The sequence below is a fragment of the Prenolepis imparis genome, unplaced genomic scaffold (genome assembly GCF_030444845.1).
Source record: "Prenolepis imparis isolate NDT839.2.m4 unplaced genomic scaffold, iyPreImpa1.0 SCAF_9, whole genome shotgun sequence".
Lineage (NCBI taxonomy): Eukaryota > Metazoa > Arthropoda > Insecta > Hymenoptera > Formicidae > Prenolepis > Prenolepis imparis.
Genome location: NW_028141167.1, coordinates 1753376 through 1775205, shown reverse-complemented (window position 1 = coordinate 1775205; position 21830 = coordinate 1753376). Strand labels below are relative to the sequence as shown.

The 21830-nt window shown below is 36.9% G+C and overlaps 1 protein-coding gene across 7 annotated transcripts in view; it reads right to left on the bottom strand.

Moving 5' to 3' along the window:
- Ca-alpha1d (Ca[2+]-channel protein alpha[[1]] subunit D) overlaps positions 1 to 21830 on the bottom strand; it is a 70881-nt gene that overhangs the window by 30239 nt on the left and 18812 nt on the right. For all 7 annotated transcript variants that reach the window (XR_014426025.1, XM_083045756.1, XM_083045758.1 and 4 more), the window contains exons 2-19: positions 19743 to 20312; positions 19350 to 19455; positions 15027 to 15166; positions 11942 to 12048; positions 11400 to 11552; positions 9400 to 9596; positions 8519 to 8622; positions 7372 to 7532; positions 6701 to 6803; positions 6195 to 6340; positions 5988 to 6061; positions 5584 to 5735; positions 5281 to 5398; positions 5107 to 5199; positions 4780 to 4900; positions 4528 to 4619; positions 1774 to 1946; positions 1062 to 1171 (exon numbers count right to left, since the gene is read on the bottom strand). Coding sequence is in view for 6 of the 7 variants with exons in the window: in XM_083045756.1 (XP_082901882.1) it covers positions 1062 to 1171; positions 1774 to 1946; positions 4528 to 4619; positions 4780 to 4900; positions 5107 to 5199; positions 5281 to 5398; positions 5584 to 5735; positions 5988 to 6061; positions 6195 to 6340; positions 6701 to 6803; positions 7372 to 7532; positions 8519 to 8622; positions 9400 to 9596; positions 11400 to 11552; positions 11942 to 12048; positions 15027 to 15166; positions 19350 to 19455; positions 19743 to 20107 (2515 nt within the window). In the remaining variant the exon portion in view is untranslated. The remainder of the gene's footprint in view (positions 1 to 1061; positions 1172 to 1773; positions 1947 to 4527; positions 4620 to 4779; positions 4901 to 5106; positions 5200 to 5280; positions 5399 to 5583; positions 5736 to 5987; positions 6062 to 6194; positions 6341 to 6700; positions 6804 to 7371; positions 7533 to 8518; positions 8623 to 9399; positions 9597 to 11399; positions 11553 to 11941; positions 12049 to 15026; positions 15167 to 19349; positions 19456 to 19742; positions 20313 to 21830) is intronic.

Sequence of the window (21830 nt, the reverse complement as noted above, 5' to 3'; positions counted from 1 at the left end):
TAATTTCAACGTTAATATGTAGGCGTAATTGTTCGAAACGCATATTTCGCGAAAAATTCGATGCAAAATCTCTTGCCAACATAACCCAACTCAATCTGTTGTCGCGCGCGCGAATGTGTTGCGATCCGTGGATATATCTAGCTTACATATTTATATTGTGTATGTTATAATGCGAAATAATAAGATTATTCTAATATGTATGTATTTTATTTGTTACAGGTAGCATTGCGCGTCGTGTCGGGAGTGCCGTGTTAAGTTTCACGCGTCGGGAGTGCCGTGTAAAGTGTCGGGCGATCGTAATTATTCGTGTTTTCGCGAATGTCGTGAGTGCTACCGTGGACCTCTTAGTCCAGGAGAGGAGGAGGAGGCCCGGGGAGGCATCGGGCGACATCGGGGCAACTGTGAGGTATGCAAAATAAAACATTTTTTCTAAACTGCACTGTTTATGATATATTCGACACACACATAACATAATTTGAATATTTTGTTTTCAGATCAATGTGCTGTGTACTACAACTCCGCTATTATACGTATCGGTGAGTGAGAAATTGTTTATTTTATAACATTTCTATAGCGGTGTATATATGGGGGTGTATATAATATGTTGAAAATATTAAAATAGTAACATGTTTTAAATAATATGTTATAATATTTTATCCGCGATTAATATTTTTTGACAAAAATCAGCTGATAATTGTCAAAAATATTAATTGAATTAAAAATATTATAACATCCCTTTCTAAAAAAGGCATGTTAAGTCGATTTTCGCAAGTATTGTTGCATCTTTTCCGCGATGCTGATTGACTGTTTCGATTCGCATTGTGCGTTAGCCAATCAGCATCGCGGAAAAGAGGCAACAATACTTGCGAGAATCGACTTAACATGCCTTTTTTTAGAAAGGGATGTTATAATATTTTAAATTCGATTAATATTTTTGACAATTATCAGCTGATTTTTGTCAAAAAATATTAATCGCGGATAAGATATTATAACATATTATTTAAAACATTACTATTTTAATATTAAACATATGTCTTTTTAAGAAAGAATAATGAAAGTACCTTGCATTTCCTCCTGTTCGCCTTCCTCTAATTCTTCTTCCTCCACTTCTTCATCAGACTCAATCTTGAGTCGCACTTTGTGCGTATTCATATCCTCGCTTTTCTCCGATCTGCAATCAACGATAATAATTATTCAACATAGATTAATTAAACAAATTGATTTTCTTGAAATTGATATCTTTACGAATTCGACCGTGGCATTCTTTATTTGAGAAATCTATAAAATATAAAGAAATAATTATATATATATTTATTTATTAAGAAATTTACTTAAAAATTTAATGATGAATAATTATCGAAATATTAATGTCTTGTAAATAGACAAAGATAGAAATCTTCAATTATTTTTACGAAAATATGTGATGCATATGACAAAACATTAATCTCGATAATTAAGAAGCATTATTTAAAATCTCACTAAATTTTTTAATAATTTTTCAAATAAGTGCAGTTTGAAAATCCAAAAATAGCTGACGAAAGAGCATATAACGATGGTGAATTACGAAGTTCTGTGCGTTGTTAGTCCTTGAACCGCGATTATCGACTCTTGCGAATCCTCCCGTGCATTATCACAAGGATAGCATTGCATAAGGAAAGGGGGGGAAGAGAGGGATACGCGCGTAATAACTGCTCTCTCTAATCTCTCGTCGATGTAATAACGCACGCTGCTGTATTACAACTTGCTCTGCGTTACGCGAGAAAGGGGGCTTACGTTTCGGTATCAAGTGCGGCCGCGTAGTCCTCCATTGTCTCGTTAGGATCCTGTTCGAGATCTGTGCCGGCGCCCTCGTCCTCCCCGCCGCTCCTCTCGCCATCATCGTCGCCGGCCTCGCCGCTGACTTCATCCCTTGCCGGCGAACCGCTACGGGATTTATTTTTCTCCGCCTAAAAAGGTAGAAAGGGGAGATTAGCCGTCAAGTGATTCGATCGAAAAGCGATCAGTAGCAATAATCTCGTAGGCAAAAAGTATTCCGATAAAATATCAATATTATCGAATTAAAATAAAATAAAAATTGAAATTTTAATAAAAAATTTATTATTACACAACTTGTAAGTCACAATAATTTTTTTTATTTATTAATTCATAAATTATTAATTAATTAATTAATTCATTCATTTATGAATTCGTAATACTGGACGTCATCTAGTAGTAAAGGCAGATAAAAGTCGGACTATGCGTTTAGTTTAGCCGATAAAATTTAGCTTTATTTAAATTATTATTTCTAGAGTATCCTCTTTTATAAAGCACATTGCACGCACATTGTTCACGAATAAAATTTATTAACGTCTGTCAGTAAAAATAATCTGTGAAACATATGAAAGATTTGGTTAAAGAATACGAATTGGATTAGAGCTTTCGCTGAATATTTATTAGTTTTGCTGAATAATGTCAGATATCAGAGAATATCTATTTTCAACTCATTAAATTCTATAGTCAACATTGTAGATACCCGTATGAGATTGATATCGTTATTATCAAAAGCTCGTGCTATACACAAGCTGATAACGTAAATTCGAACCTAAATCGAACCTATACATTTACATAAATATTTGATTTATGATCGTTATCGAAGCATCACTTGCTGAAATCACAAATTAACCACATATCATTAATATTCCTATCTATGAAATAAAACCATGTCCATTTATTTGCATAGAAAAAAAACGTGAGAATTCTTTTTTCCAATTTTCTTCATAAAATCGTAAGACGAATGTGATATGAACATTCGTAATAAAAAGTTTAATTCAACAGAGAGCAGTAAATTTTTCTATTACCGCGATCTCGTGACTTAAAAGTGCAGCTTGCGTTGTAAAAGGAAGCTGTATACTTTCTTTACTACTTGTTAGATCGCTGTTGGTAAACAACAGTAGGAATGGCATGCTGCATATTCAATTCAAATATTGATTCATCATCACGTAACTTTTATATTTTCTTATTATTAAAAAGGATGAAAATGTATACATATTAGATATATGTATATGCATATATAAATATTTATATAAATATATTATGCAAATAAATATTTATATAAATAAAAATTTATATATATATATATTATAATTTATATATGTGTATGAAGAAATATGAGAAAAAAATAATATTGAAGAAAAATATATACGTGCAATATGTGCGTAAATTTTTTTAAAAATTAATTTGAATTAATATTTATTAATTTTAAAATAATAATATGTAGTTAATATATTAATATGTAGTTTAATATTTTTAAGATTAAAAATATTAAACTACATATTGAATAAAGCGACGTAATGTACAACGAATTCTTTATTAATACAACGAGAAACATGTTGTAGGTTGAAAAAAAAAACGCTTTATAACGGCGTAGAATTTCCACGACGCAGTCGACAGTTTTTCATCAATGTTGTTCCGCTGTTACAAGTATGATTAATCAGCTTTTGAACTTTGCCGCCGCGGTTTTAAATGACGGGTAAAACTACAACATTGCTCGTGTCGCGTATAACGTTGTAAATTGCAATTGGTTATGCATTTGATGAAAGAAGTCGAATGTCACATACGGCCACTTCTCCGGATATCTCTGTGTAACGTTTATAATATAATTTAGCCACTTTATATTCATTTATTTAAATCAATACTTTTTGACATTTACAGTTACAAAAAAGATCGTAAAATAATTCTAACGACATTCTTTGACGAATTTAAAGTCAGGCTTTTATTTAAAGAACTTTTCGAGAAGAATTATATAACTTGTAATTAAAATTCTACTTTAGGATAGAATCGACACGAGTAATTGATGAAATAATCTATACTAAAGATTAACGAAAATCTGGAAGACATTTTATATGATTATAGATAGTATTAGGACGTTTTTCCAAGAACGATATTAATTCAAATTAATATTATCGAGTCTCGATAAATTTTTATGGCACAGAAACCCGAGAGTCTAACAATTTCGCGCATGCCGTCGTCGATATGTGGTACACAGTAGAAGAAAATTGGAGCAGCGCTCTTCTTATCGTCCTTGCACGAGCGTTAAACGCGACGCTCATTTACCGGGATAGGCGTCGTCCTGTCGTTGTCATGCCTTTAGTCGTCATCCGCCCTATTCGAGCGGACTCGCATTGTCCATAATGCGCCTCGCGATATTAACTTCTCGCAAATGCTTCGCGCGACATAATGTAAAAGACGTAGCTTCTGTCGAGAGAGAGAGAGAGAGAGATCGGGAGGCCGAATTAGCCTGATCGTTTATGGAAATCCGGCAGAAACAGCTCGTTCGAGAGACGAGTTATGCAATTTTGAACACTTCAGTATATACACGTAATAAAAATTATTTTTTTATTTTTATTATTATTTTTAAGGATACGATTTTTATTAATTTTAGCAAAGTAAGGAGGAATTAATTAATTATGGGGTCTATATTGGATTCGCATTAGTTTGTAAAATAATTTGATACATTATGTATTAAATATGTATTGTGTTGAAACTCACCTCCTCCTCGGCCTCCTTCTCGATGGCAGTTAGAGATTCGGCATCAGCGAGATTGTCGACGGCGATAGCCAAGAACACGTTCAGGAGGATATCTGCGTTGCTATCTTCGTCAAGGATCGATTAAAATTTATTAAATCAGGCCGGATCGATATTACACTGAGCGGGCGTGACTTTCGAATTTAAAATGCGCGAAAGGGAGAAGCGACGATCACTCGTCCTCGATGAATGTCTCTTTTTGATAATAAAGGATACAGTTACCGCATATGAAGAGGATGATGAAGTAAACGCAGGCGAGGACACCGATACTCGCGACGCCGCCGTAAGCTCGGATACCGATGTACATGACGACGTTCCAGTCCTCGCCGGTTAATATCTGGGAATACAGAGAGATCACAAATGTATCCCGTTTTATTTTTAGAAGCGTAAGGAAATAGAGAAGAAAAATATATAAGAAAGTGGCCCGAAAATAGGGTCGCAAAGTCGATTATATCTTGGCAATGAATCAAGATTTATAATTTCGCGAGCGCGAATTTTTGTTTCAAAATTTCGTGCTCTTTTTTCTTTACGATTGGAATATACCTGAAACACGGTGAGCAAGCTCTGCCAAAAGCTGTCGAAATTGTGACGCGTTTTTTCCTCCATCTCGCTGAAATTGAACCTTCCACCGAAGACCTATTCGAAGAATAAATGTTGAACGAATAAATGAAGCATGTGTTTATTCGCGTCGCTACGTCTCTTCTACGTTAAATCTACCTGCATGCCCAGAAGAGCGAAGATAACGATGAAAAGGAAAAGCAGGAGCAGCAGCGAGGCGATCGATTGTATGGAGTTCAGTAGAGAGGCCACTAAATTCGATAGTGATCTCCAATATCTGCAAAAGGAGAAAAATAACATATCTCATACGAATAAAAACCATATCCCGAAAGCTTCGCATTTATAATGACGAAAATACTGTTGCATCTCTATCGTCACGTTAAATATCATTGTGATTTAATTTTTCAAGGATTGCATTGAATATCTATATATAAGTTACGTCTCGAGAAGACAAGTACTCACTTTGTTACTTTGAATACCCTGAGCAACCGGACGCAACGGAGTACGGAAACGCCAAGAGGCGGCATCACACGTGAACGTGTAAGTATCATTTCGGTGATCGAGCCGATCACGACGAAGCAATCGAAACGATTAAACAACGAGACGAAATAACCCTGCGAATTATAAATTACAGTGATCGAAGATTAAGCAGATATTTTTTTCTATAATAAGAAAAAATATTTAAATGCGTCTATTCAAATGAGAAAAAGAGTGACGCTCGCGTTTATCTTTATCAATAAATACACTTCATTAATATATGTAAATAATAATTAAGAAAGAGAATTAATCGAATAATATAATATATTAATTAACTTTACATTATATTATATCGGAATAATTGGAAAATATACAACGAGATTACTCACCTGAAAACCTAAACTGTACATCTTTAACATCATCTCCATGGAGAAGAGAACGATGAAGAACATGTTCGTGATTTCTAATGGCAGACGAAAGAGGCTCGCGTTACGAAATGCATTACCAGAGGCGTCGGGGCGGTTTATAATTAAAGGCAAACACACGCTAAAGTCGACTTTATTTCCGCTAAGCAAGCGGCAAGAGGCGATATTTACCTTGAAAGTCGTCCAACCAGCTCGGCTGATTGTAATGCTCCGTAGCGAGAACGCCGGTATTCAAGAAAACCAGAACTATGATGAGCCAATAGAAGACCTGGGACTTGACTGCCTTTCGGCAGGCTCTTCGCATCCGCCTGTTCACTCTGCAAATTCGCATCACAATACGCGAATGTAAATCTAAAGTTTGCCCGAGTCTCGCCCACTCGCTCGAGCGTATACGAGAAGCTTAAGCGAACTTCTTTGAACTTGTTCGGATAAATGACGTTTTGATCTACATCGAGATGTTCGTGTATACATATACACATACGAGTAAGAATTTCGCGACGTATGTATTTCGAAGAAGGAGCTTTCTCAAATCCAACACACACACACACGCGCGCGCGCGCGCGCAAAAACGTAGGATTCTCAAATATCTACGACGTCGGCTCTATATTCGTGAATTTTATATATATTTTTGACAATGTTGAATTTGGAAGAGCCAGGCGCACAAAAATCGTTCTTACCTCTCTAGGTCTCGTTTCTTCTTTTTCCACACGGACTCTTGTTGGATACCCTCTTCGTCGCCCTCCAATTGATCCGTGCTCTCTATTTCGTTTTGTTGCTTGGCTATGTAATATTAAACTCCGTCGATTAATTATCATACCTTAACTAGGGAGAGAGAAAGTTATTTCATCTCGCGGAATTTAGTTTAATGAACAATTTCCCGAATTCAGATTATGCACTTCTATATACTCGTATTTGCATAAATACTCTGTGAATTTAGTTGCATAAATACTGATGCGATATATATGAAATAGCGGAAAATTACATATAAACTTTTTTTTGAAATTACACACACACATATATATAGTAAAAATATAAATTTGTATGTTGAAAATAATTGGAAATATTTTTATCGTACAATTCTAAAAAAGAATAAAATCGAAAACGATATATATAAATGAACGATTGATAAAATATATATATATTTTACATAAATATATATAGTCGTTTTCGATTTTATTCTTTTTTAGAATTGTACGATAAAAAATACTTCCAATTATTTTCAACATACAAATTTATATTTTTACTTAATATTGATATTGAAAAAAAATATATATATAGTATATCATTTATTATTTATTTAATAATACTTAATCTCTAGTATATATACTTTTTTATCCGGCATACATACTTTTTCCATCTTGCTTCGGTTCGTCGGTTTCCGGCTCGATGTCCTCGGCTTGCGTTATCCAGTCGAGGTAACCCCTGAGATCATCCTCGATCTGCTGTTTCTCCCTGAGCTTGTGAAAGTCGCCACGTGCCTTCGCCTTCTCTCTCTCCTTGGAGAATTCACTGCACCAAAAACGGGACGGATTCCACATATACCATCGTGTCGCGTCGTGATTAAAGGTACGCGCCAGGCGTGTAATTAAAACATTCAAAGGCTATGAAATGAAAATCGAGATAGACATGAAAAGGGAGAGGAGGAAGAGAGCTCTCCCTTTATTTGTCCACGCTTGTTCGATCTCTCGCTCGACAAACGCGTATATATATCGAGAAATGGACCTTCTTTGCTTACGATCTCCCTTCTTTATAAGCAAAATAAAGAAGCGGAGATCTAAGGATCTAATTATTCGCGGAGTGACGCTTGTCTGGATGAAAGCACATTTCGAGGAAATTTTTTTCGACGACATGAATTTTAGCATACGAGATTCTATTCACACAAGTCGCGAATCGAGGAAGATTTTAATTATACGTTTCTCCGACTCTTCTTTATTGCCTCTCGAGAAAGTAGGCGCACTTGAAACGTCTCCCCTTGACATTTTGACGACTAGATAATTTTCGAGCGGTCTGCATACATATTTCGAACATGTTTTGCGGCGTTTCCGATAATGAGAGTGTTTGCGCGCGATCCGTTAAGCGATGGGTAAAAAACGTAAAAAAGGGAAGGAAGTTAAATCGCGCTTATCATCGATACCGATTTTCACGCCTCGATTGGCCACGCATCCTTTACCGATACGCAACGGAGTGTATGCGTGTGTTTATGTGTATGAACCTAAGAAAAAGATATTTTTATCCCGTCCCCTCATCGAGAATTGTAAAACTCCGCAAGGATAGACGTCGCTAACCGATCGACTCGGGTTGTATCCTCCGAAAGAGAGGTCTGATCTGATCTATCTGCATATTTACGTTTAGATGAAACACGTATAACATTCGAATTTATCATTCTCGATATTTTATAAAATATTAGCGAATTGAGGAAGAACTGCGCATTCTTCTTAAAATTTATTTGTCGCGATAGAGATTATTTATGGAGCAAAACTTCTCGCGACACTTACCCGGACAACACACCGAGAATTAGATTCATCACGAAGAAAGCTCCGAGGATGACCATCGAGATGAAATATATCCACTGCCACGAGCTCCCCATCGCATCCTCGATCTAAATAAAACGCAATTATATGATGATAAAAATAAGTGAACTGGTCCTTGATGAGTGATTAATTTTGATTTGCACGTAAAATTAAAATAATAGAATCACGGCTAAGCGTATATATATAATAACAATAACATATGGAATATAATACAGATACAAACAATGCACAGCAAATATAATAATCACATTAATTATGTGCAAACCAATTATATTAATTACTTCAACAGGATATTTATTTCCTGTAAAAATCTAAAAACCTCGAATTTTTAAGATTTTTTTAAATCAAACAATTTTTATGGAATTTTATTGGAGATAGAATTTTAGAGAATTTTTTTCAATTATTTCTTTGATAATTTCGTTTTTATATCACAAACATGTGTGTGTGTGTGTATATATATTTAATCCCTAGCACAAAATACCTGAATATGCAATACATAATTTTCATCGTAATTCTTAATGATAAAATAAAAATGTGCGAGTGTGAAAAATACTTGTCTTATAATAGCAATTCAGTTTTTAAGTATCTTTTTAAATCTAACATTTTAAACTTAAGTGACTCTTTATTCCTCCTCCTTGATTATACGAGTAGAAAGAAAGAAGCTTATTTTAAAAATTCTCCAATTTTACTTGGAATTTTGAACAAAAATACCCGGGGTGCATTAGATCAGAATCACGTTTCAGAAAATTTTTTTACAAGATTTGAGTAGACACCCTAGATCATAACGTGAGACTGCGCTGAAAATTTCATTTGACACGGTATATCGCGTATAGAGGAGATTTTACATTATAAAGCACGTCCGTCCAGCCTTCGAGGGTGACGCATTGGAAGACCGTGAGCATGGCCAGTCCGAAGTTGTCGAAATTCGTGATGCCGTAGTTGGGACCCTCCCAGAACTGTCTGCTGCAATAGTACTCGGATCCGAGTTGAGAGCACTGGAAGCCCATCTCGCCGCAAGGTACCGGATTGTCCATTATCTCATCTGCGATACACAAAGGGGAATCGAATTTTTTAATCCCGACGAAACCGTAATAAGATCGGCCTCCGCATATATAAACGCGCGGCGTTAAAAACTTCTCTAATTAGTTCCGAGAGCAACGAGTTTAACGTGTCGTAATACACCGTAAAAATGTTTACATATTTCTCTATACTTATATATATATCTATGCAAAGTGGCTTGAGATTAACACTTCTTCTTCTTCTTTGCTAATGCGATTTATCGATCTTTCTATCTCGCGTTTCTCGCGCTTCACGGTACATAGGTCAATTAAAGGAGCTTCATTAAACCCGTTACTTCGTTAAACTTTAAATATATTTGAGCCAACATGGCAAATCGTATCTGGATCTCTCTTTCTCTCTCTTTCTTACTAAATTTAAATAATGACTATATAAGTGGTTTTCGTATTAATAGTATACACAAAATGTAGGGCAGAGAAATATCTAACATGTAATCAAAAAATAATTAGTATAAATTTTAATTAGTTAAAGTAATTATTCTAATTGATTATTTAGAGATTAACGTTGGAGGTTCTTTACTTCGATGCTGTATAATGATAGAGAACATAAAGAATACATATATAACCGCAATATATTAATTAATATAATCATTAATATAAATTAATTCTATATTTAACAGCGACGAGCAAAAAATTAGAAGAAAAAACGGATGTAACTTTATCGAAAAGCAGCTTAAAAGACGTGAGTCTGCGCGAATTCGTGTCTCTCTCCTCCTCGTCGCATCTCGACGCATCTCTTTGTATCGTCCGGGCCCGGCGACGTCCGCACGCTATTTTACGCATTCCCGTGAATCAGCTGTTTGCCGTGCGGCACGCAAGTCGCGCGCGCTTGTCCCTCGCGCTAATAATAATTAAACGTTAGTTTCGCGTTCGCATCTCGCGGCTGAATCATATCTAAAATAGCCGTCCCGGCGGAAAGTATGTTAGGAGGCTAAGCCGGGAGTTCCCTTCAGGGCCCCTCGCCAAATTCCCTCCCCCGTCCTCATCCCTCTTCGTCTTTTGCGCCATTCCTCGGTCTCGACCGATTTTTCGTCGAATATCCCACGGGAGCAACCTTTACCAAGACCTACGCGATATTCTAAATAATCTAACAGATCCAAGCAACATTTCGCATTCTAACTCCTCGTTAATTCTTTATGGCAGGGCGAATGCAGATAAATTCCTCATGCGTGTATTATACTAACATTCTCGATATATAATTTCGATCCTGTTTTTTTAGAATTCGCTATAAACTGGCTATAAGCCAGCAATTTTTTAAACATGACAATGCGACGAATTTTTTCTTTACAATTAAAGATAAATATTCTTGATATTATGTATATATAGATTTTATATATAAAATATATTTTTTATATATACATATTATATATTTTTTATACATATATAATGTATATATATATATTCAAGAAATATAATTTTCTATGCATTTTATAAAATTTCTTAAAGATTATAGTATAATGAATTTAATTCGAATTTAATAAAAATTCAGATTCGCCTTTTCGGAAATTTAAGTATTAATTTTTAGTCATATAAATATGTCGAATAAATTAGTTATAAAATAATATAAAATAATATTAAGATATAATATTCAAATTGAATTTCTTAACCGAATATCTGAGTCAGAGAGAGATTCGGGATTCGAGAAAATTTATAATAAATTTGAGAGCATGTGCGCAAACATCGATCCGGGATACGTTCGCCATCGTTGCCAAGCACGTATGCGTGAAATTTTTATCAGAACACGTAGCAATCCTGAAACGTGCACTTACCAGTTGTGTTGTGCCTGCATGTTTTGTGCATCTTTCCGGAGAACAGCTCGAGGCCGATGATGGCGTAAATGATGATGACGAAGAGAACTAATAAAGCAATGTGCAAAAGTGGTACCATCGCCCTCAAAATAGAGTTTAGGACCACCTGAAGACCTACGCAGATAAAGAATCAATTTATCTCTATCATCAATAAGCGAGCGTACATCTCATTTTCTTTTTTTTTCACACACACACATACATTACTAATCATTGATTCTTTAAACAACTAAATAATATGCTCTGACAAAATGATTATAATTATTTTGACATCTCAATTATTTAATTGTGTGTTCCAATTTAATTTATTCAATTTAATTCCTTGATGTTTATTCGCAACAAAATTGACACATCGATTATTATTAATTTTTTAAACAGCTAAATATATTCCAGTGAAACAACTGATTATTTTGATATTTCATGAATTGTGTTCAAGTTGAATTTATTTAGCTTAATTTCTTCGAGTTATTTGCGATAAAATCGATATTTTGAGCGAAAAGTCTTACTTGGAACACCGGAAACCAGCCTGAGAGGACGTAGAACACGAAACGCCCTTAAGGCCTTGACATCGAAACCCTCCTTCATGAGCATCATCAGCACCGTGCTTATCATTCTACAAAAAGGAACGCAAAAAATTTTTCTATACAACAGACAAGTAAGGATTAACGACTTGATGATAAAATGGAGACTTTATAATGTAGGCTGAAAGTTATTTTCCCAGAAGATAATTTGTCCCTGAAGAAAAGAGCTTTGTGTGCCAAGGCTAATAGCATTATAAACGCTGCATAGCGGCATTTATGAGAACGTTTATGAGGCATAAAAGAGGAAGGGAAAAGAAGCTTTTCCCTCTACCTTCTAAATAAACAAGAGATATCTCTTTCTAAAAAAAATAATATATATTTATATTTTTTTTCCGAAATTATCGCGTCTGGTACCGATCAATTTTTTCTTTTCACGCCTCGCGTCTTTAAATTACCGTATCCGTAAACATTCGACGGACCACAAGGTTTGTGTGACGTTGTCGCTAAACGAGCCGAACCGAATGGATCCGCCGACCGGAAGGAAACGATCTCGCTCGATGAGACAATTTCGAATATTACCGACGACTGCATTTTCTTCGTACATTAGGCTGCATGTCATTTGAATAATGGCCCTTGTGTAATGGTCGATTCGGAGGGAGAAAGAGAGAGAGATGTGGATGCGCGCATGTTCCCTCCCGCGGGACATTAAGACGGATCGATTCGCCGTGTCGTTAACCGAGAGAACGATAAAGTTATCAGGCGGGGGAGGAAGCGTCATCGACTATCTTTTATACGGAAAACAGGTAGTTATGCTTGTCGATACGAAACACCGTAATCCATGATAATAGATTTTCGCGAACAATCTTCCGCGCGAACAAATAAATTCGCGTCGTGGCGATCGCGGATCATTAACCGGGGGATGCAGCGCGAGGAAGAGGGGTCGGTCTCGACATGCTCTGTTTATCAACTCTTCACGGACGTTTTATATAACGTGTGCACGTGTATATGTGTGTGTGTGCGGGACTTCTCTCGTCTCTTTACTCTGTAAAAATCGATGCGATCGCGTAAATAGGGTACCATTATTTACGTCATGTATATATAGCACGCATATCGTGGTAGTAATAGATGCATATAGGAATCATGTATCGAGACTCTGGCGCGGATGGATTGTGTGGTACCGGCATATCGGTTTCACACGATGCAGTAATCATGATTAATGATTTTTGATATTTTTTTTTTATTTGCGCGAAACTTCGGCAAGAGGATCGGAGTATAATATTTCATGAAATATCGAAAATACGCGACGTCGCATTTTTATTTTGTGATTTTCGAAATAAACGCACACATTTTTCGTAAGATTCCGAAAATTATCTCAATATATATATGTTAATGGTCGCGAGTACAAATTTTCCGCAATCTGCCAAGGTTTTAATTACGATGTAAGCTATCGGTGAAGCCCGACCACCGTAAAGAGGAGGGCCAGACCTATATTGGGGGCATTATCGATACTTGAACGCCGCTCATGAATCTTCAATTCCCGATCGCTCACGCTGTTATACCCAGCCGGATTTAATTTACATGCCTGAGTCGCGACATTATGTGTATACCCGGATTATATCGCTAACTGATTTTCTAACCCGTCTTCATGCGCGTAATAATTCGAGCCCGACGAGCCCATCACGACGAAAAAGATTTTTCGATTTCCTTCCTTCCTTCCTTCCTTCCTTCCGTTTGTTCGTTCGTTCCTCCATCAGTTTGCATCCCGCGAAATTTACACCGGATTGGCCTCGCGTTCGCGAGCTCGAGTCAATTTCATCAACTTGGCACCTTCAGAAGCCCGCGCGTGCATTTTTATATAATAAAGCGCAAACTTTACAATTTTTCTTTGCTCGCTTTTTTAATTTACGTTCACGAGCTTTTTTAACGCGTGTATATAATAAACATGAAAACATGAAAATATTCCGATACCTAACGACGAGAGTAACTTTGTTCAGGTGCTTCCTGTATAATCAGTACAAAATAAGAGGGCGGAGTTTTTTAAATCGCTTTAGTATTTATAAGACACTTGCCTCTCCGGCTCTTATAAATATTAAAGCTCGCTAGTAAGAGCTTTTTATGATACTGTTGTACGAAACAGTTGTCGATAATTTTTTTCCGCTCTATTTCCCATAACATGAAATCGCTTTATATATTTTTATGATATACATATAAGATTTATAATATTTATGTATAATTATTGTATCTGAATTTTGTCGATAATGAATCGCAAAAATAACTTATTCTTCCCGTTATGTTTAATATTAATGTTCAATATTTACTCGCCAAACAAATGTCCCTAATCGAGTTATGCGACTTGTCGCTGTCATTCGTGCACTTTGGTGAATGTTATCGGTATTGTGTGTGGGGAAAACATTATCAGGTGTAAACTATTTAACGATAAAGTGTATATGATCGCACTATCGATTACATCGACATTGATCCAATTCACTTGCAATTGATACAAGTTTGTTAGATACTACATATATATATATATATATATATATATATTTATATATATTTATATATATATATATATATATATATATATATATATATTTCGCTTGTCGAATTTGGAGGAAAATAAATTTATCAGAAAACGAACGCCGAGAGTATCATTCGGACGTCGTAAGTGCTCAACTTGTTAATCCATTTTCGTTAAAAAATTCCAACAAAAAGATAATTTAAGAAGAAATCTAATTGTAAGCTTAGAAAAGCTAAGTTTCTTTTATAAATATGTTAGTAAATGAGGCTATATATCGGGGGGAAAAATTCGCTAACGTATTTAATCTTATAATATTAATTTAATTCAATTATAGCGAATTCGATTCATACAATATATCGAGTTTATAAATGCGATAAATAAAAGAATTTCACCCGTGAATTTAATTCTATCTAGAATAAAAGTTGTAATAAATCTTTCAGTTTTTTTTTTTTTTTTTTTTTTTTTTCCCGTGAATTAAAATCGGACCTACGTCTATCTGTGGATAAAAGATTAAATAAATATGGAAATTTATTAAGCTGATGTACTCACCCAATCACGACTATCGTGAAATCCAGCAAGTTCCAACCGTTGCGGAGGTAAGCTCCCGGGTGGGCGACGAAGCCGTAAGCTATGATCTTCATCACGCACTCCACCGTAAAAATCACAAGAAAAACGTACTCTATCTTCTCCTGCAACACGCCGTAAGAAAAATCGTCGTAAAAAGCAGGAAGATATATATAATATATATATATATATATATTGAGGTAGATCGATCATCTTTGAAAGAACATTCGGAGCAAAAGTTACAAATAGGAGGGTGTTTTTCAATATTGAAAAGAGACCGGAATTGATAAGGATCGGCTGATAAAACGCATTGCCGTAATTTAGCCGCGAAACACGTTCGTCAAGCGAGGGTAATTGAAAGCGACGGGAACAAATTGCGGTGGATTGCAATTAAAAACGAGCCCGAGAGAAGACAATAATGTTTTGTGCGCGCGCACGCGTACAACACGGACGTTGAGCATTTCAAGCACGAGCGTCGCGTTGCAGTTGGATTACAATGAGTTACGACGAGAACGTGATCGCCGTTTACACGGAACAGGGAGGTGTCAACGCGCGCCGATATTTTTTACATGGGACTTGTGAACTCGCGCCTTTTTTTCCCTCCTCTCTCTCTCTCTCTCTCTCTCTCTCTCTCTAGAACCAATTGTAATAACCTGTTGCTTTTCTTTCTTTCTTTGTTTTAATATTCTCTTTAACTTCACTCGCCGGCACGATGGTTAGTTCAAGAGAACTGAACACTTTAGCGGGAGCTACTCTCCGAATTTCGAAACTTCGATCAACTCATTATCAAGTCGCGGAATTAATTAACTTACCATGTCAGCCAAAACTGTATAACGCTCTTGAACGGTTACGATACCATATTTTGACAAGTGACGACTGAGCAAAATTATATATAAGTGATCAAGAGTATACCTATGTGATAAAAATTGATAAACTCGCGACTGCGACATGGAAGATAAATTAGATATAATTTTTTCACCGAATACAATATTTTTATAAAACAGGAAGTGACTACAATTCTTAAAAATTTAATAATATATTTTAATTGCAAACATACCGCAAAAAAATACAAAAGCAAAGATGTGTCTTAGAAAAAAAAACACGAGTTTAAGATTAACTTTTCGATCACCCCTCATTAGTATGACTCATGGGCATTAATACCAGCAGCATCGCCGACCATCGCGTAAAAGGATTAATCGACGCATGGCAAGGTTGCAGTTTACGAGAAGGGGAGAGGGAGAGCAGAGAAATAAAACGATATAGGCCTTGATGAGAAAAACAGGCGAAACAAAAGGAAGAGGCAGAGGGTTAAAAATAAGGCCGAAGAGAGAACGCTCGCTCGCTACACATCAGAGGTGGAGAAAAAAGCCACCGTACGAGAGAGGAGGCACACTAGGGTATGGTAGACGTTAAAAGGGAAGTTGAAAGACGGATACACGACCACAGAGAGAGAGGACACAGATTTTCTTTATATCTCTCTCTCTCTCTCTTTCTCTTTCCCCCTCTGCGCAGCATCCATTGCGTTTAATTTCCAAAATCGATCGATTATCGGTTCGTTGAAATAAGCTCGAGCGCACATTATATCGCTCGTATTGCTCGGCGATGCATGACACGTGGGCGCCGTTACGTGACTTTGAGGGCGCGAAGTTGTGTAGAAAGTTCCCAAAGTTTTGACGGATCGCGTTGTTTCTCACTCTCTCTCTTTCTCTCTCGCTCGCTCTCGCTCTCCTTTTCAATAAACTTTATTATTTCTTCTATTACGAATTTATTCCCTTTTTTGGAGACGAACATCGTCTGGCACTTAGGCAAATATAGCATGATTTTTAAGGCCTTGTTTTCGATAAAATTGCTTTATTATTTTTTCAGATGGAAATAAAGTATTTTTTTATTATTATTATTATTATTTTGTTGAAAGCTCTTTTATAAAAATTCGAGAATAATTTGTTACAGTTCGGTGATTGAACAAACTGATCCGAATGAAATAAAAGTGAGGTATATATTATAATGATAACGCATGATAAATTATTTTTCATCTCGCACCTGTCAACTTTATTCTCTAAAGATCGTTCCCATAAATATAAATTAGATTGCATTATAATTTATTGTCGAGCTTCTCATTAACTTCATACACTTTATATATGTTTCATTATTAGATTGGTATCTCTCATTAGAAAATGCATTTCTATCACGCATAGTTTTTTAGTTTAGACGCTTGAGGATTAACATATTGTCCACGACGGGAGCGAAATACGGAAGTGGATGGTAACAGGCCAGGAACGTAGATATTACGCAAACGTGCCTGCCGAATAGATCCGCTATTGCGACATTAAATGCCAGATCGTGTTCGGGACCTAACAAATATTTCACGCTGTGCGAGAGATTAAACTTCGATCTATGACACATATTTGCATCGAATAGCGCATATACTAGCTAATAGAGCTTGTATGCAATTTTGAAGACACTTTATTAAGTCGAGACTATTTAAGAAACTCGATATTTTGAAGCGCAAAACTTTTACTAAAAGTTTTTTTGATATATATACATATTTATAGTAATATATAAGAAAAGATAATTACATATTTAAATATCCCTACTGAATACTCTCTCTGCTCTCTTTCTGCGAGCATGATTTTTATATGTTCAAGATGAGAAAAGTTAAATCTTTTTCTGTCATTTTATCTTCGAAAACTAACAGATATTCACACACATACATGGAGCGACATATATATTACAAATTTTTTATGTAGTTTGATAATCTTGTGACGGTAAAAGATATCAGAGTTTTGGAGCTTTACCTCGATTGAGTATCGGGCGGAGAATGAAAAAGTTGAAAGTTTTAAAAAAAGATTTAGAGAGAGCGAGCTTAAGATTTGCGACTTTTTGGAGTTTGCGATTAGAGATTCCCTCCCGGAGGTGTTGTTCCCCGTTTCTCAGAGGGGGGATGCTCAGAGAGCGACATACAGAGAGTGACAATAAAAAATAGATAAGAAAACGCAAAAAATAAATTATTAGAATGTTTAATTTGGCCACAGATTTTATAAGAATTGATTGTTCGTACGAAAAAGAGAAAACTACCGTTTTCTAAGTAATTTTACAAGATTAGAATCTCACGTGTCTTTTTGCATTCATTACTAATTATTTTTACATATATCGTTCATTAACTACTCCTAATTTATGACGTTTCACGCTATCTTTCTGCACATTTATTAACTGTATATTTATTTTCTCGATAAAAGAGAAGTTGAATTATAAGATCTGTATACGAATCAATCCTTTCACATTCGTCAAAATTTAACGAAGATCAAGACGTCACAATTAAATGTAACACGCGGTTTGCAGCAGGTAACTTTTCGCAAACGTTCCGTTAACTTGATCTCGAACAAAGTTTCCTCTCGATATCAATTAGCGTGCAAGGGATGTCCTTTGAGTGACACGAAACGAAGTCGCCTTTGGCGAGACACGACGAGCCCATCCCACTTTAGTATGTGCATAATACGACGTAAAACTCAATTTCGTGTCATCGTTAACTCGAACCGTTTCTCTCGAGTCGTGCCTAGATTCCACGATGTCGAGAATACCGCCGAATCTCCGTGAATGAGTTCGAAGGGCATTGATAATCCGTGAATGACTTTTGAAGTGTCCGACGACTGGGCGAGAGGGAAGGGAGAGGGGGAGGATAAAGGGAAGAAAGGGGTACCCGCGATTAATCTTCGCGCTACAGCGACATACACACGAAACTGCGCTTTCCAATTATAGACGCCCGGGGTGCCATGCACGCCGATCTCGAGCAAGATTGAACAATTATTGAACTTTCAGCTCGAATAAGTTTCATGCCACCAACCCCGCCAATGCCGTCTCGAAATCGATAACTCGATAGAGGTTCGCGTGGTTCGTTGAACGGGACCGCCACTCTCTTATTGTTGCAAGAGGGGGGCCACTCATCGATTTAGAGACATACACACGTGCATACATATGTGTATATATAATATATCTCACGATTGGTAAAATTGCTTTATTTCGCATTCGGTGAAATCGCACAAAGGGATTCCCGGCGGCGCCTTTCATAACGAAATGATGCCCGTTTGCTCGCAATTATTTTTAGTCTCTCTTTCGAGGTTTCTATTTTTACTTAAATATATAGTTTATAAAATAATACACGCTAGACATTATTCAATTTCTGCTTCCTCGATGCAAAAAAGATAATTTTATTTAGAGAAATTTAATATAAAAATAAAATTGAATTTCTATAAATACTTAATATTAGATAGAAAATAAAAGTGATAATCAAAAATGTGTCTGGGTACTCACCAAGTACTGATTGGTCAGGTTGGAATCGCCATAAGGGTACGGCGTGTAGACGGCCAAAGCGACGCAGTTTGCAAATATCGTCATAAGGATGAGCCACTCGAAGGGTCTGCGAAATGACGTTGATAAAATCGAGCGAATTAAGGAAAAATAAGGGTGATTATTCTCGCGTGTTGACCATTTCCGCCGTGAGAAACCGTCGCAATATTAACCCCAATATCATCGTCATATCCAAACTCGAATTAGGGTCAGTCTGGAAGAGCGGACTAACGCGCCATTATTTATTATAAAGCCAGAGACGCGTAAATATCGATTCGCTAAGCTTTGATCTCGGAATTCTTTCCCTCATGAGGGCACCCCCCGTTATCTCTTTAATCTTGCGAGCAAAAAGGATACTTCCATTCCACGACGCTGATGCACATCTTCCTAAGAGGGTTCGTGAGGGCCAGGCAGAAGAGGGCCCGGACGGGCCTGTCGGGCGGCGGCTTGCCACCCCGTCTGACGGGCCTCTTCTGGGCCGACTTGGAGGCAGCAGCGCCGGCGGCCCCGGCTTGGCCGGTCTGCGACTGCGGCGGCGGCGGTGGCGATTGATGATGCGCGTTCGCCAGTTGTGCGGCATCCGGTACACCACCGACACCACCGATTGATGACTGGCCGACGATGGGGGGGGTCGCGGTGGAGGGGGTCGCGGCAGTCGGCTGGGCCCCCGGCAGCCGGGCAGGTGGGCCCAACGCCGAGCCCCCATCCCCCCCCGCGCTCATCGGTCGCTGGTGTCGAGCTCCGTGCTTCCCGTGCTACGACGACGATCTCGCCTTCGTCTTCTTCTCCTGCGGCGACGCACCTGCGATTGCTGCCCGGCCGAGCAGATCGACGCCGATCGACGCGGTGTCTCAGAGGCGCCCCACCACGCGCTGCAGCTCGCCGGCATGCTACGGCACTGGGCTGCTACGAAGCTCCCTCCGTGACCTGCGGTTGAAAGGTCGAGGTTCATCAGCATGAGTGAGACAGAGAGATTGGGGAGAGGGAGAGGGAGAGCCCTTTCGGCCCTAACAGCGAGTGCGCATCGCGATGAGTACCCTATAAATTGTAATTATTCATGAGCCAACGCCGCGATGCATTCACGAGTGCGAATTGATGTGCATTCTCGTGAAAATATTTTCGAAACGCGTATACGTAAATACCATATTTCCCAAAATGTCACATCATACACAATTTTCACTCGATATATTTGAAAATAATATATGAACATAATTTTTTAATATTTTAATTGTAAATCACAGCGAGGAGGATGGAGGATCGTTTCCTCATGATTTCGCTTCATTGCTTTGAAGTTGCTAATAAATGTACGATCATTTGTCGTGTATTATAAGTTCTCTAACTAAGGAAGCAAATTACATTGCGAATATAATACTTTCAACATTTATTTTTCTACATCGAACACGACCATTTAAATGAAATGCATATAACGCTGCTGAGATTAAATTATTATTACATTGATATAGAGAATAGAGCACCCCTAAAGTTGGCGATCCTACGCCTACACTTTATGCGAAAAGCGAGATATTCCAGACAATTCGAGAACATTCCAGCCTCAAACGACGCAATTATACCTTTGACGATGTAAATCCACCGGGTAAAAGCAACGTATACAATGCATCGGGGGGATCGCGTAGCCTTGTCCCCCCTTCCCCTCTTCAATTCAGAGGGATAATGCATAGCGCACAGCCTTTCGATTGCACCATGGGTGCAATAAAAAAATAACAAGGCTACTGAATGAAAAGAACTCGATTATTTCGGGACAGCTTTTCTACGATCCCGGCGCTACCTATCAAATGCAGTATTTTTCCTCTCGAGAGTCAGCTCGTTTATTTTTCTCAGTTTTGTGACAAACGTTTGAAGTGGTCGAAATTGTTACACCATTGATGAAATAGTAGGGCTAATTAATTTTTTAGCTTTTTATAATAAATTGCTTTCAGTTTTTATTTCTTCAAACAGTAGGAAAAATTTTAAATTGTTCTTCTTTTTGTCTTACATTCTAGATATTCTATATCACTGGCGGATCCTGGGGGGAGGGGTTAACCCCCCCCCCTTGCAAATTAAAAGAAACAGTTTTGCTAAATTTGTTTTAAAAATATAAATAAAGAAAAACAAACATTAAAGCGTTATCGACGTTAGGATCCGCTATATATATAAGTATAACATACACTGTAAATTATACTCATTACGCATTCAAGGAGTTAAGTATAGATTAAGTCAGACATAGGACGAAATGATGAGATAATTTCATTGCACGAAAATAATTAGGTGAAATTCTTTATATCTATATAATATATATACATATAATATATATTATATCTATATAATATTATATAACATTATATATTATATCTATAATATTTATTATATAGATACAAAGAATTTAGCCTAATTATTTTCGTGCAACGAAATTATCTCATCATTTCGTCCTATGTCTGACTTAATCTA